Source organism: Neolamprologus multifasciatus, chromosome 5 (genome assembly GCF_963576455.1).
Source record: "Neolamprologus multifasciatus chromosome 5, fNeoMul1.2, whole genome shotgun sequence".
Lineage (NCBI taxonomy): Eukaryota > Metazoa > Chordata > Actinopteri > Cichliformes > Cichlidae > Neolamprologus > Neolamprologus multifasciatus.
The window spans coordinates 35,817,356-35,830,786 of record NC_140443.1 but is presented as its reverse complement, the minus strand read 5'-3'; the positions used below and the strand labels follow the sequence as shown (position 1 = coordinate 35,830,786).

At 39.3% G+C, this 13,431-nt stretch overlaps 1 protein-coding gene across 4 annotated transcripts in view; it reads left to right on the top strand.

The window, feature by feature from the left end:
* The window catches only part of LOC146519221 (copine-9-like), a 205,727-nt gene that overhangs the window by 149,257 nt on the left and 43,039 nt on the right, over positions 1–13,431 (top strand). For all 4 annotated transcript variants that reach the window (XR_014874280.1, XR_014874281.1, XR_014874282.1 and 1 more), the window contains 5 exons: positions 167–242; positions 570–623; positions 766–827; positions 3,777–3,823; positions 8,921–9,102. Coding sequence is in view for 1 of the 4 variants with exons in the window: in XM_085161093.1 (XP_085017219.1) it covers positions 167–242; positions 570–623; positions 766–827; positions 3,777–3,823; positions 8,921–9,102 (421 nt within the window). In the remaining 3 variants the exon portion in view is untranslated. The remainder of the gene's footprint in view (positions 1–166; positions 243–569; positions 624–765; positions 828–3,776; positions 3,824–8,920; positions 9,103–13,431) is intronic.

The following is a 13,431-nucleotide window of genomic DNA, read 5'->3' as shown; positions in this document are numbered from 1 at the left end:
TTATATTTGTATTTCACAGCTTAAAAAGAAAGAAAATCATTCGGACACCATGTTGTTGAACAAAAGGACTATCATTTTTTGTCAAAAACAATAGAAAGTCATGTTACAGATACAACAATAACTGTTTTCTTTTTATTTGTTATCTTTATCTCATTCTCCCTTCCAGTCACGACTTTATTGGAGAATTCACCACAAGCTACAGAGAACTATCCCGAGGCCAAAGCCAGTTCAATGTCTATGAGGTAAAAAATGAAAAGAAAAAAAAAGACAGAGTGCAACAAGAAGTATATTTCACTTTGGTCACAAAATGACAAAGATTTTCTCCAAAACCTATTTTTTGTTGATTGTGTCGATGGTATTAAAAACACAGCAGTGCTTTAGGAACAACACACGAGTTCCTTCAGTGTTATATATTATTCATGAAGTAATATTCCTCGTGTTATGAATTCCAGCCTTTATTTGAGGACAGTATTAAATCGCCACCTTTTAATATTAGCTTAGAAATATCAGGAAAGACTATATAATGTGTTCTGAAAAGCTTGTTTCATGTTTCCTCTCTTATGGTCAAGGTGTTGAATCCTAAAAAGAAAGGCAAAAAGAAGAAATACATCAACTCAGGGACGGTAAGACTCGTCAGTGTGTCACGTCGGATGACTCATAGCAGGAGTGATTTATCAGTCCAGTAAATGTATAATGTTTGCCGTTAGCCTGTCTGTAACCTCTCTTGGTTCTCTTGATATTTTTCCCTTTCTCCCAACCTTCAAGGTGACCCTGCTGTCTTTCAAAGTGGAGTCAGAGTATACATTTGTTGACTTCATCAGGGGAGGGTAAGAACTCCGTCAGTCATGTTTCATTAGGGTAGAGTCGAACATACACAAATGATATTACTGGAAGGTAGTACAAAGGGTGCAATGTGTTATAAATAGGGATGGGTACCGGTATCCGGTGCCATGATGGCACCGGTTCTGACATAAACAGTAGTAACCAGACCGAAAAGCAGCGCACATTTTGGTGCTTTATTTCGGTGCTTTTTTTCCTGAGCTGTGATACACTTTGGATTCTAGCCAATCATTTTACGTTTCCAAGGATAGTAGGCGGGTCCAGGTACGTACGTTCTTTTAGAGCAGAGCTACAGATTAAAAATGCCCAAGGCGAAGCGGTCAAAAGTCTGGCTGTACTTCACAGCAAAAGATGCAAACTCAGCAGCCTGCAACAAGTGCTTTAAGCTGATACTGTGATGCTGTCAAAGGAAGTAACACCTCGAATCTGATGAAACACCTGGCAACGCATAGCGGTTTTTTTAAAGCCGAGAAATGCGCCGTATTTGATAGCTTGCTGCGAGACCTCACACCAAGCACATCTACTGCGGGTGTGGTGCCTGTTATCGGACCCGGAGTTAGCAACATCCCCCAAAAACCCGAAGAGGAGAGTCCTGGCCCCTAGCCCTGCCAGTGTAGCAGAAATGATGAGGATGATGATGGCAGCAGCAGCCGTTCTTCTCTGCGTGAGTAGCTTAATGTTGTTCGTGTGTAATTTACGTTGAGTAGGCTAACCACGTTATTACATTAATGCATGTAAGGTGAACTAGCAAACATCATCATAGCTACATGCGGCTGTCTTCTTGTTTGATGGCAGATACTCCCTTCACCCTGGCCAAAAAGGCTAAAATGACCAAAGAAAAAGTGGAAAACAGTTAAACATGAGAGGTTTTTGGACAAAGTTTGTGTTTTTTCCATTGTTTAAGCACTGCTTCCAGCCCAGAGTGATACCATATATGCCCCATAGCTGCAGAAGAGCCTAACATTGTTATCTTTTTACAAAACAACAGCTGAACATGAGAGTTTTTGGACCAATTTTGTGTTTTCCATTCTTTAAGCACCGGTTTGAGCACCGGTACCATTTCAAAAGTACCGGTTTGGCACCGGTATCGGATAAAACCTAAACGATACCCATCCCTAGTTATAAACTTTGACTAAAATGTTTACACACTTTGCTTACATTCTGGTTTTCCAGTGAAAAAAATCAGCCCTCATTTGATTCTTGAGTCACAGTTTAGCGACTCTTCACAGCTTCTGTCTTTTTTCCCCACTGCTCTGTTTGTCGAACCTGACATTTAGTTTGCCACTGCACGCAATGTTGTTCAGTTAAATGATAACCAAAATAGCAGATTTCACTAGAAAATGTCTGCTTCTGATTGATGAGAACTTGAGTTGTCACTGAAGATGACCTTGACTGATGTTATACTTTTTACTTACATCAATTATTCTAAACAAAAAAGACACATTGAGTATCACGACAAGCTGGGCAGTCATGGCATAACATGAACATTCGTCTTGTTCCAACATGACTGTATACAAAGCAAGCTCCATAAAGACATGGATGAAGAACTGGGCCTGGAAGAACTCTGCACCTTTGGGATGAATCAGAGCAAAGTGGATTCAGGCCGTCTTGTCTGACCTCACAATTATGCTTCTGGAGAAATGGCCAAAAAATTTCCATAAACCTCATGGAAAGCCTTCCCAGGAGACTTTTACTCAAGTTATACTCATATGTGTGTGAGGCCAGATGAGTGAATACTTTCAGCAATGTAGTGTATTTCTCATACTTTTACTTTATAAAACTAGGGGTAGAAAATGTTTTGGAACAAAAGAGCATCTGTAATAATGCTGTGGTTATAAAACCATAACATATAAATAAATAACCCCCAACATGCCAGAAAAATGCAATATAACTCATTAAACTGAAATGGCAATAAAGCAGAGGGCATAACACAAGAAAGTCAGCTATGCTAACTGCTCTCAGCACAACTTAAACACAGCAGTCGTAACTAAATCTAAAGCAAAAGCTTAAGAAAACTCACAGTAATTCAAAGAAAGTGCTTCACCCCTGTACTTCTAGTTGGTTTACTGACAACCACAGATTGCATCAGGCAGAGCAGACAAGTGTAGCTGATGATGTCATATTGCATCAGCTCTAACTTTGACCAATATGAGCATGCTTTGAGTTGCATCAGCTGCATCAGGGTCACTCTCTGAACGTTTGATTTGTTAACTACGTAAGCTGAAGTAACTAGCGTTTCACTCATAAATACTGTGTGATATTAATACAATAAATGTGTTACATCAGTCAAGCAAACAGGCTGGAAGAAAAAAATTCCAAGGTAGTGCACTTTATTTGAACACTGATGTTTCTTAAACCATCAGTGAGGCGTTTGCTGCTGCTCCGGCTACTCCGGCTTCCTCCCACCGTCCAAAGACATGCAGCTTGTGGGGATAGGTTAATTGTATAATCCAAGTTGCCTATAGGTGTGAATGTGCGAGTGAATGTGAGTGAGAATGGTTGTCTGTCCCTGTGTGTTGGCCCTGCGACAGACTGGCGACCTGTCCAGAGTGTACCCCGCCTCTCGCCCTATGACAGCTGGGATAGGCTCCAGCGCCCCCCGCGACCCTGAAAAGGATAAGCAGAAGCGGATGCATGGATGGATGGATGGATATTGCTGAATTTGTTTTCTCATCATTCTGGACAGCTCATTTTTTAAAAATTGTTTTTGTTGTGAAATGTAAGTTACAGAAAGCTGAAGAATTCACTGGGCAAAAACAAAACTACATACATTAATAATTTGTAGATTTCAAAGACTTTAGATGTCTTACAATTTCTAACCGGTGACCAGTACGTACGTTTCTCGATCTGGCATGAAGAGCTGTAGATGTTCTTCCAATCTCAAAACGAAGTCCTGACCACTGTGACTGATATCAATGTGCTCAATCTCCCACCAGGACACAACTCAACTTCACTGTAGCCATAGACTTCACAGCATCCAATGGTAAGACAGTGTTTCGTCTTAATGCATGCAGGAAATGTCCACACATCTGTTCAGTGAGATTTTTTGCCCACAAAATAATTTATTGTCGCTTTTTTACTTTAGTTAGACTCTTTTTGTCTTCTTTGGAAAAAATCTATTTCAATGTCTTGGTGGTGGTCTATATGGGGTCGCTATTCGTGCTATTATGTTCCCAAATGTCTATCATGCTATCATCAACCATCACACATATGCACAATATGTACTTTTTTTTTTGCCTGTCCCGTTTGGCTCTTTTGCCATCAGAATTATTGTCTAAAGGTGAAGAAAGATGCCCAACGGATTTACTTTACCAAATTGACCATCCCAGCCTTGCCGTAATGGTCCATTTGATTCACCTTTTATTGTTTATTTTATTTTCACTTGCTGAATACGGGACAGACTTGACTGGGGGAAAGAAAGAGGGAAAGAAAACCAGCTGAGAAGAGGGACGGGGGAGAAGGGCAAAAAACAAAAACCAACAGAATAAGCAGAAAAAAAAATACATATATCGATCACCTGGATCACCTGTTAAGAAAAAAAGAAAACAAGCAGAAGAAAACGAGAGTAATAGAATAAACAACATCACAATGACAATATGTACTTCTGTGTAAAGTATGGAAACTGGAATATGTCCAAAAAATATCATAATGGACCAGCTGAAGAATATAGCGCACAAGCTGATTGTCCATTAAAAATGACCTTCACATTGAGAGTTGCTTTTTGATTAGCCACTTAAGAGCATTTTTAAAAAGCCTGAACACCGGGTCCCTGTTATTCTACAGAGGTGCCTGCAAAGAAACACAATGACAGTCACCTATCAGCCAGACAGGAAAAAACAAACTCCTAATTGCAAAGTCTTTAAGTTGAAAATTTCTCAAAGAAAGAAGCTCTGTTAAAGAAATAATGAGAGATTAGCAATATTACACCTAATCTGGTTGTTCAAATACTCCATCAGTCCATCAGGATAATGGGACTTACTAAACGGAGGCAGCCAGATTATTGTTGTATTGTAATGAGTGTTTACAAGACATGATTGATAGTGCTGATTGACAGCACAATTTGTCAGTTTTAGCACTGTTGCCAAACCACAAAAGGATCATTAGGCCAGGAGTTACCTCTGTGTTTGTAGGATTTTTATTTTTTTTAATGTCACATTCCCGTGGCAGCGTGCTCGGTGCTCGCTCAGATTTGAAGTTTAATTTTCTGCTGTAGAAAGAAGTTTTCTTCCCACGCAGAGTGAACAGCAGGCGCTAATGTTTTTGTCACTTATTACAGAATCAAATTCAAAGTAATGTGAGTACTTCCTGCTTTAAACGCTGCACGTTCGTACTCTCTCCTGCTCTCCATATTATTCATCGTTGATCTGCACGTCTGTTGCTGCCACGGACGTCGCACGCTCGTACGTCACTGTCATGAGACACTCTTGCAAACAAAATCATGGTTTAGTAACGCATTAAGGCAGCTTATGGGAAAGTAACAGTAATCTAATTACTTTTTTGCAATAGTAATACTTGTTCTCGTTCACTTGAAAAAGTAATCAGATTACAGTGACGCGTTAACACATTACTGCCTATCTCTGCTCAGCACATTTCAAAGCATGGAGTAAAGGACGCTGCCACAGCATATGTTTCCTGGAGTTACTAATCACACTTCTGTATTCTGTCTGATGCGCTTGGCTGGGTTTGACCGGTGCCTGGAGAACGATACTTGCTCTTGCTCTGCATTGTACCAAGTGTAATCAATAAATACATATTCCCCTTTACATAATTCTATTATATAATCACCCCACATAATTATGGTGTGGGGTTGTTTTTCAGGAATAGATCTCACAGGCTTAGACAGCTTAATGCTTCAGGGGATGGCCCCTTCCTCTTCCAACGTGGCTGTGCATCAGTGCACAAAGCAAGGTCCATAAAGTCATTAATGAGCAGGGTTGGTGCGGAAGAAAAACATTGTTAACAAAGAGTTGTTATAGCTGCAAAAGGTGGGGTATTTTATAACTTTGTGACCACTGACAGGTAAGGTGAATAATACCGATTATCTTCTAGTCATGGCACCTGTTAGTGATTGGGATATATTATGGAGCAAGTAAACATTTTGCTCTTTTGCTTTATAAGAACAAGTCCATTTAAATGTAGATGTGTTAGAAGCAGAAAAAATGGGCAACCATAAGCATTTGAGTGAGTTTAACAAGGGTCAAATTGTGATGGCACGACAACTAAGTCAGATTTCCAAAACTGTGGGGTGTTCCCAGTTTGGAGTGGCCAGTATCTATCAAGGCTATCTATCAGGTTCATGGATGTGAACCTGATAGATCCACAGCATGTGGAGCTAAGGCTGGTTCGTGTGGTCCAATCCAACAGACAAGATAGTGTAGCTCAAAATGCTAAAAATGTTTGTACTGATTCTGATAGAAAGATGTCAGAATACACATTGCATCACAGTTTGTTGTATATGGGACTGCAACCTGCCCGGTCACAGTGCCCCTGCTGTCCACTTCTGAAAGTGCCAACAGTGAGTACGTATGCATCAGAACTACATGACAGAGCAGTGTAAGGTCTGAGGAATCATATTTTCTTTTTACATCATAGATGGCTGGTTGCTTGTACATCACTTTCTTAGGGAACACCTAGCATAAGGATGCACTATAGGAGGAAGTCAAGCCGGTGAGGCAGCGTTATGTTGAGCAATGTTCTGCTGGAAAACTTTGGGTTTGCAGTCAATTTGGCTGTTACTTTGACACATACCACCTACCTAAGCACTGTGCACACCCTTTCCACAGCATGTCTTTATCCTGTTTTCCTTCTCTCGCCCCAACCACTCGCAACAGATGGCCCCGCCCCTCCCTGAGCCTGGTTCTGCCGGAGGTTTCTTCCTGCTAAAAGGGAGTTTTTCCTTCCCACTGTCGCCAAAGTGCTTGCTCATAGGGGGTCTTATGATTGTTGGGTTTTTCTCTGTATCTATTATTGTACAATTTACCGTACAATATAAAGCGCCTTGAGGTGACTGTTGTTGTGATTTGGTGCTATATAAATAAAATTGAATTGAATTGAATTTCATGGAAATGGTATTCCCCGATGGCGGTGGCCAGGATAATCCACTCTGCCAGAAAGAAAAAAACATGACTGTGGAATGGTTTGAGGAGCACAACAAATTCCCAAGCTTTCAATCCAATTGAGCATCTGTGGGATGTGATGTATAAGCAAGTCAGACTGACGGTTGTGAGATGGGGATCTCACAACTTGTAGGACTTGTAGGAAGAATATTGCTAACATCTTGCTTCCAGATACCACAGCACACTTCCGGAGTCTAGTGGAATCCTTGCTTCAATGGGTCAGGCCTGTTTTGGCAGCAAATAGGGGCCAACAAAATTTTAGGCACGTGGTCATTATGTTATGCCTCATTGGTGCACTTTGAAACATTACATTTCAAAACTAACTTTTCAATACTTTTGGTTATCTGTGGATAGATTTTGGTAACTTAGTTGGCGTAATCCCACCGCAAGGTTGTCTCTAGATATACACTTCCCCCAACCACAGAGATTTGAGTTTCATGAGAGTTTAATCTGGGAATTGCAGATAGCAGTGTGTCAGTCTTAATAATGTACAGAGAACCAGGGAACTTACTGGGAACAAGGAACAGATATTTTACAACCAGGAAAAGTTGTTTGTGGTTGTAAAATATTCTTTCTATAACTATCTGCTATTAAGCTAACATGCATTTGTGGCAGTAACTTAACAGACAGGTTTAAATAGGACATAGTGGTCTTTATTTTCCTGTAATGGTTTTTCAGTTTCCCTTACATAGCTTTACTGTGTTTTGCAAAGGTCGCAAGTTGAGAATAACGTGAGTGAAATTATGATCTTTTTGCTTCATATGATGCGTTTCCTCTCTTACATATATTTTCTATTTGTCCGGTTCTCTATATTTTTAAAGATAACTATTGTTTATGTATATGGTTTTTTTGCACAGACCAGTCATTGTATAGTTATATCACTCAATATTCCCCTTGTGCTTGAAACCTACCCTGGAGCAAAAAAAACATCTTAAAACTTTTATGAACTTAAATTAGTTCCAAGTTTCTGCATTATACGTATACGTGCACAAAAAAGGAGGTTATAGGAATTCAATAAGACTTTTATTAAAATACTTTAAAATACTGGAGAAAAATACTGAGCAGGTTATCATTGAGCGCAAATCTGTCAGCTCCTCCATAATCTCAAACTCGTTTGTTACCCCATATGATAAGATGAATAACTGAGTCAGGGACATCACAGCTCTCATTCAAATCAAAAGAGAAAAAGTCAAAGCTCCAGATTTGTTGCAGTTTTCTGGATCCATCTGGTTACAGTTTGGCTAGAGAGAGGTATTTTGTGGGAAATCACAAAGCTGGATGTCTAAAGCTTGGTTAAAATCCAGTTTTGCTAGCAAAGGTTCAGATTTCCGTTCCCACACTGAATCAGTCAGGTTCTTGCATTTTTCTGCATGCTAAATGGGAATCCGAACTACTCACCACAAACTAAGCACACAGCTTTGAGTTAAAAAAAAAATAGACCTTTTAAGCTGGGTATTTTGAAAGCTGTGGCCTTCAAAATAAAAGCAGCAAAGTTGTATTGTGATTTCCTACAAAATCTACAACAACAATAAACCGTTCTCTGATAGTGAGTCTATCAAAGAGGCTAAAACAGGACAACACTGCTTAAAACCTTTCATGCTAGGTTGTGATCCCACTAATTGAAGAGACCGCATTCAGAGTTAAAGAACTGACAACATGTCAGACAGCAAAGAAACTACACAGATACGAATAAGGATGCTCTTTGAAATGTATTTTCTTTCCACGGCTTCGTAACATCAATTCTATAAAACCACGTTTCTCAAAATTTAGTTGGTCTTTTTTTTGGAAAGAAAAAAACCCCCAACTAATTCCAGTAGTTACACAACATAGTGGTTTCCTTCATCATGTCTGCATGTGTGTTTTTTGCAAGTCTAATAAATGTGTAATTGCTTTTCTTCATTCTCTGATAAGAACATTCTCACGCTAATTTTGCTGCATGCTGGTGGGGGTTTCTCTCTTTCTAGGTAACCCGTCCCAGCCGACATCGTTGCACTATATGAGTCCATACCAAATGAATGCATATGCCATGGCCCTGAAGGCTGTGGGAGAAATTATCCAGGACTATGACAGTGACAAACTCTTCCCTGCGTATGGTTTTGGAGCTAAACTTCCCCCAGACGGCAAGATCTCCCACGCCTTTCCACTGGTGAGAGTCATGATTGAAACTGAGGGAGAGACTATTTTAACAGTTAGTAATTAAAAATATTGACTTTATGGGCTATTTTTGTTAATGGTGGTGCAAATGTGTAACTACTGCGACTCTGTGCAGTAGTTCATCAATTTACTCTTGGTCAGTCAAATGAATGGTGTCATTAATGGTGAGCTGATGTAGCAGAAATTACAGTTGCATACATTTTTGGATTATTTGTACTTTTTTTTTCTTTTAGTCCTGCCACTGTGCCCCACCACAGACAATAAAAAATAAATCCAACAATCAAGATGTGATTGAAGTCCAAACTTTCAGATTAGGCATTAATTTAGGAATCACAGCTATTCCATCTGGTTCAGATTCACTGCCCATTTTCAAATACTCAAACATAACTGAGCAACTCATAAATAGCTTTAAAGAAGCCTGCTCTCTCTTTATTCCACGACAAATTTAGTAGAGAAAAGATCTGGTTCCAAGTGCTGGACTTGGATTTAGTAGCTTTTCAATCAACCTCTCAATATGAGGTCCAAAGTTTTTTATTAGTCTGAAAATCAGAATAAATGGACACGTCAACAATCTGGTACATTCTTAAAAAGAAGGAATGGAGGAAGGGCGCACTAGTGAATGCAGTTTGAGTTACAAAGAAGACTAATACAGAGGAAGCATTACATTTAGTTTCCCTCGAGGAAACCATGTATATAACAACATAATGCACAAGTACATCCTTGTGAATGTATTTGCATGCACTCTGCACATGTCTGTAAACCACCCAATCAAATTGACTGCTTGTAAATCTAAAGTTTTAACTCGTCTTGTTCACTATAGTTACTGTGAAACTCCAGTGTACGGATGCGTATATACTCTAGCTTTAAAAAACAAACGGGCATCACTTGATTAATGAAAATGTTTTCACTCAGCATTCCTTAAATAAACATACAGCAACACGATTAACGCTGACTTCTCTAGTCAAAGTGACGAGTGCTTTCATAATGTAATGGTTTATTCACTTGTCTCCCTGTGAAAGGACTCTAAAGCCAGGATGGTGCAGTCTGTGTTTTATCAAAATAGAAATACATTGGAGCTATTTTTTATTGTGAACCTCGCAGGAATATTGTAATTAGACAAAGAAGAAAATTCAAGTTACCAAACGCTTGTCTAAATGAGTAAATCTTAGTAAAGTGAGTAACAACAGTTGAAAGCTGGGGAAAAACACAAATGTATTAAATCAAGTTCACTAAATGTTTTGTGTTTTCTGGGCATCTTCTTTTTTACATTGTGATGCACAAAAATGATAAAACAAACAACATGGACCATGGTCCAATAACCTGTGGAAATAATTGTACATTGCTGACTGGATGATGCAAATAACACAACTGTAAAACCTCTGACAACAGCAGGCTGACAGTGTTTATATAGCCACATTACTTATCTCAGATTTCAGACTTTGCTTACATCTTGATTAGGGCTGGGCGATATGACCCAAAATTCATATCTCGATTTTTTTTTTAAAGCCATAAGGTAAGAACAAAAAGAGAGTTCTTAGTCAAAGCTGTGTCCCAGATGTCACACGGGCACTTTTATTAACATACAGCATAGATGCACATGAAAAAAACTACTCAAAAATAAATTATGAGCATTTATTAAATAATAATGCTCCATAAATAAAAGAAAACTATGTTGTTTTTGTGCATAACAAAGAGCTCACAATTGTGCAGTCAAAATGTAAACTAACAGACGCTGAGCATAATAACAAAGACAGACAGATTTCACAGCTGCTCTGTTCCCAATTTCTACTGCGTGACTGACAGCCTGGAGTTTGAAATCCTCTTTGTAACCACGTCTCTGAACAGGTGCCATTTATGGTCCTTATACACACACAATACGGTAATATTATGTTGAAGCACAGTACGTATCACTCCGCGAGGCCCCTCGGTAGCCGTAATGCTCCGACAATCCATCAAGCGGTGCAGCTCCGTAGCTTAGCAAAGTCTTACTAAAACATTTTTTGACAGATTGCTGAGCGCTGTGTACCACATAAAATCGGTTCGCGGTCATCAAGCACAACCAGAATTCATACATAAGGCACACTGTCAACTTTTGAGAGAATGAAAGGATTTTAGGCCGTGCATGGCGTTAGCATGGTTAGCTCGTTAGCATGGTTAGCTCGTTAGCGTGGTTAGCTCGTTAACACGTTGACGCGGTCCAGCCCCATGCACGGGGCGATGCGCAGTAACTTGTTAACGGAGATTTGCTGTGTCCATCTTGTCGCTGCCTGCAGGTGAAGCAATGGGGGAGGGAGGGGGAGTTGTATTCAGAGGCGAGGCCGAGTAACGTTGCGTAAAGACAAAAGTGGACGAAACAGAGGCAAACTTGTGGCTCCACAACTATAATTATAACGTAACATAGACTATATCGATATAAAGGATATTGTCACATCTTATATCTCGTATAAAAATATATCGATTTTTAAAAAAAAAAACAAAACCTCAATATATCGCCCAGCCCTAATCTTGATGGTCATATTTTACTACAAAATCATTTCATTAAAGAAGTGTGGGCACCTTAATGCATTTCATGAATGAAAAATAAAACCCTGTTTTTCCTTCAAACATTTACATCCTGTGGCACCAACAGACCTGCAGTGGAATGGTGAGACTTTAGTCAGTTTGCAATCTGATATTTCTAGTGATGTCAATGACAACAATGGGATTTTTGGATCAGAAAATGAATATTTATTAACATATACTATATTTTACGCAGCTTATGAGTGGATCCAGAGGTTGCATGACATAAAGGAAAGTTTTTTTATACAGCAACTAAATAATAAATTAAGGTCTGTTGGCCTTTCTAACTTGGACACATTAAATATTGATATTTTATGTTAACCCATCTGCTGGTTAGACCACATAAACTCCAAGTATTTAGTTTGGTCTAAATGTTAAAACAGTTTACTCAGTCTGACACTACAGTTCACTACAGTTAGATGTCGACTTGCAATATTATGCGAATAGTTTTTTCTGTTTTCATGGAACAACAGAAACTTCAGTTAAACATCTGCTTTTTCAAGTTCACCATATTCATAAAGCTTAAAAAACAGGTGTGAAGTCAGATTAACTTTTTTCCAAGGATTTATTTTTGGTTGACATGTGTCAGCTCTGACTCACACATTTAGCATTGTAGTCTTGCTTCCATTTCTACTTGTGCATTGCTGTACAGTAGAATCACTGTAGAGATTGCTTGGGATGATGTAAACTGGCTGTTTTGATGCATTAGAGTACCAGCTCTACTCTGAGCCCTTCCCAAATGACTGAGTTACTCAATCTATTACTAACTGTGAGCCCAGACCTTATGGTCACCCATTGTAGCAGAAATTAAGATAAGCCAGTATGGGAGAAATCTTCTCTCTTTCTAGTCCCTGTCAGGACTCTTGCTGCAGCATTTTGGATTAACTGAAGGCTTTTCAGGGAGTTTTTAGGCGATCCTGATAATAATGAATTACACTGGTCCAGCCTTGAAGTAATAAATGCATGAACTAGTTTTTCAGCATCACTCTGAGACAGGATGTTTCTCATTTTAGAGATATTGCGCAAATGTAAACAGAGTTGGTCCTAGCACTGAACCCTGTGGAACTCCATAATTAACCTTTATGTGTGAAGAGGACTCTCCATTACATGAACAAATTGGAGTCTGTTAGACAGATACGATACAAACCACTGCAGCGCAGTACCTGTAATACCTGCAGCATGTTCATCTAAAATTTCCTCAGAAGTCAGTGTGCCATATGATTGCATTAGCAATAAATGTAATAACGCTCTATATGAACAGTTACACACAGAACAACTTTATAGAATTATATTTGTTGGCAGATGTTGGCAGATGTTGGCAGCTATCAGCGAATAGTTATCAGCTATTTTGAAATAAAAAAAAGACTTTTTATCCATAACAGCAAATGAACTGTACAACAGAAAATACAAATGCTATTTATGGTCTCCTCACAACAATGATAAGAAAAATAAACTGGGCCAATATGGCATGTTTGTTAATACAGAGACACACATGTTAATGTGATCTCTGGAGAGACACAGGTCTCCGAGTGTCCAGCTTTCAGACGGCTACCTGAGGACTCATGTAAGAGAAAATCTGCTCACACAGACATGTAGAGCCAAATACTGTCAATAAGGCCTCTGCAATGTTCTGAAGACAGTTAAACTTGTCAGGTAGTGATGTCCAGCAGGTGAACATGCAGCTCCATGAACACACACAGCTGTGGATTCCAGCTGTGTTCATAGTTCTGCAAACTTTGACCCCCACAGAGTCGAGCTTTTC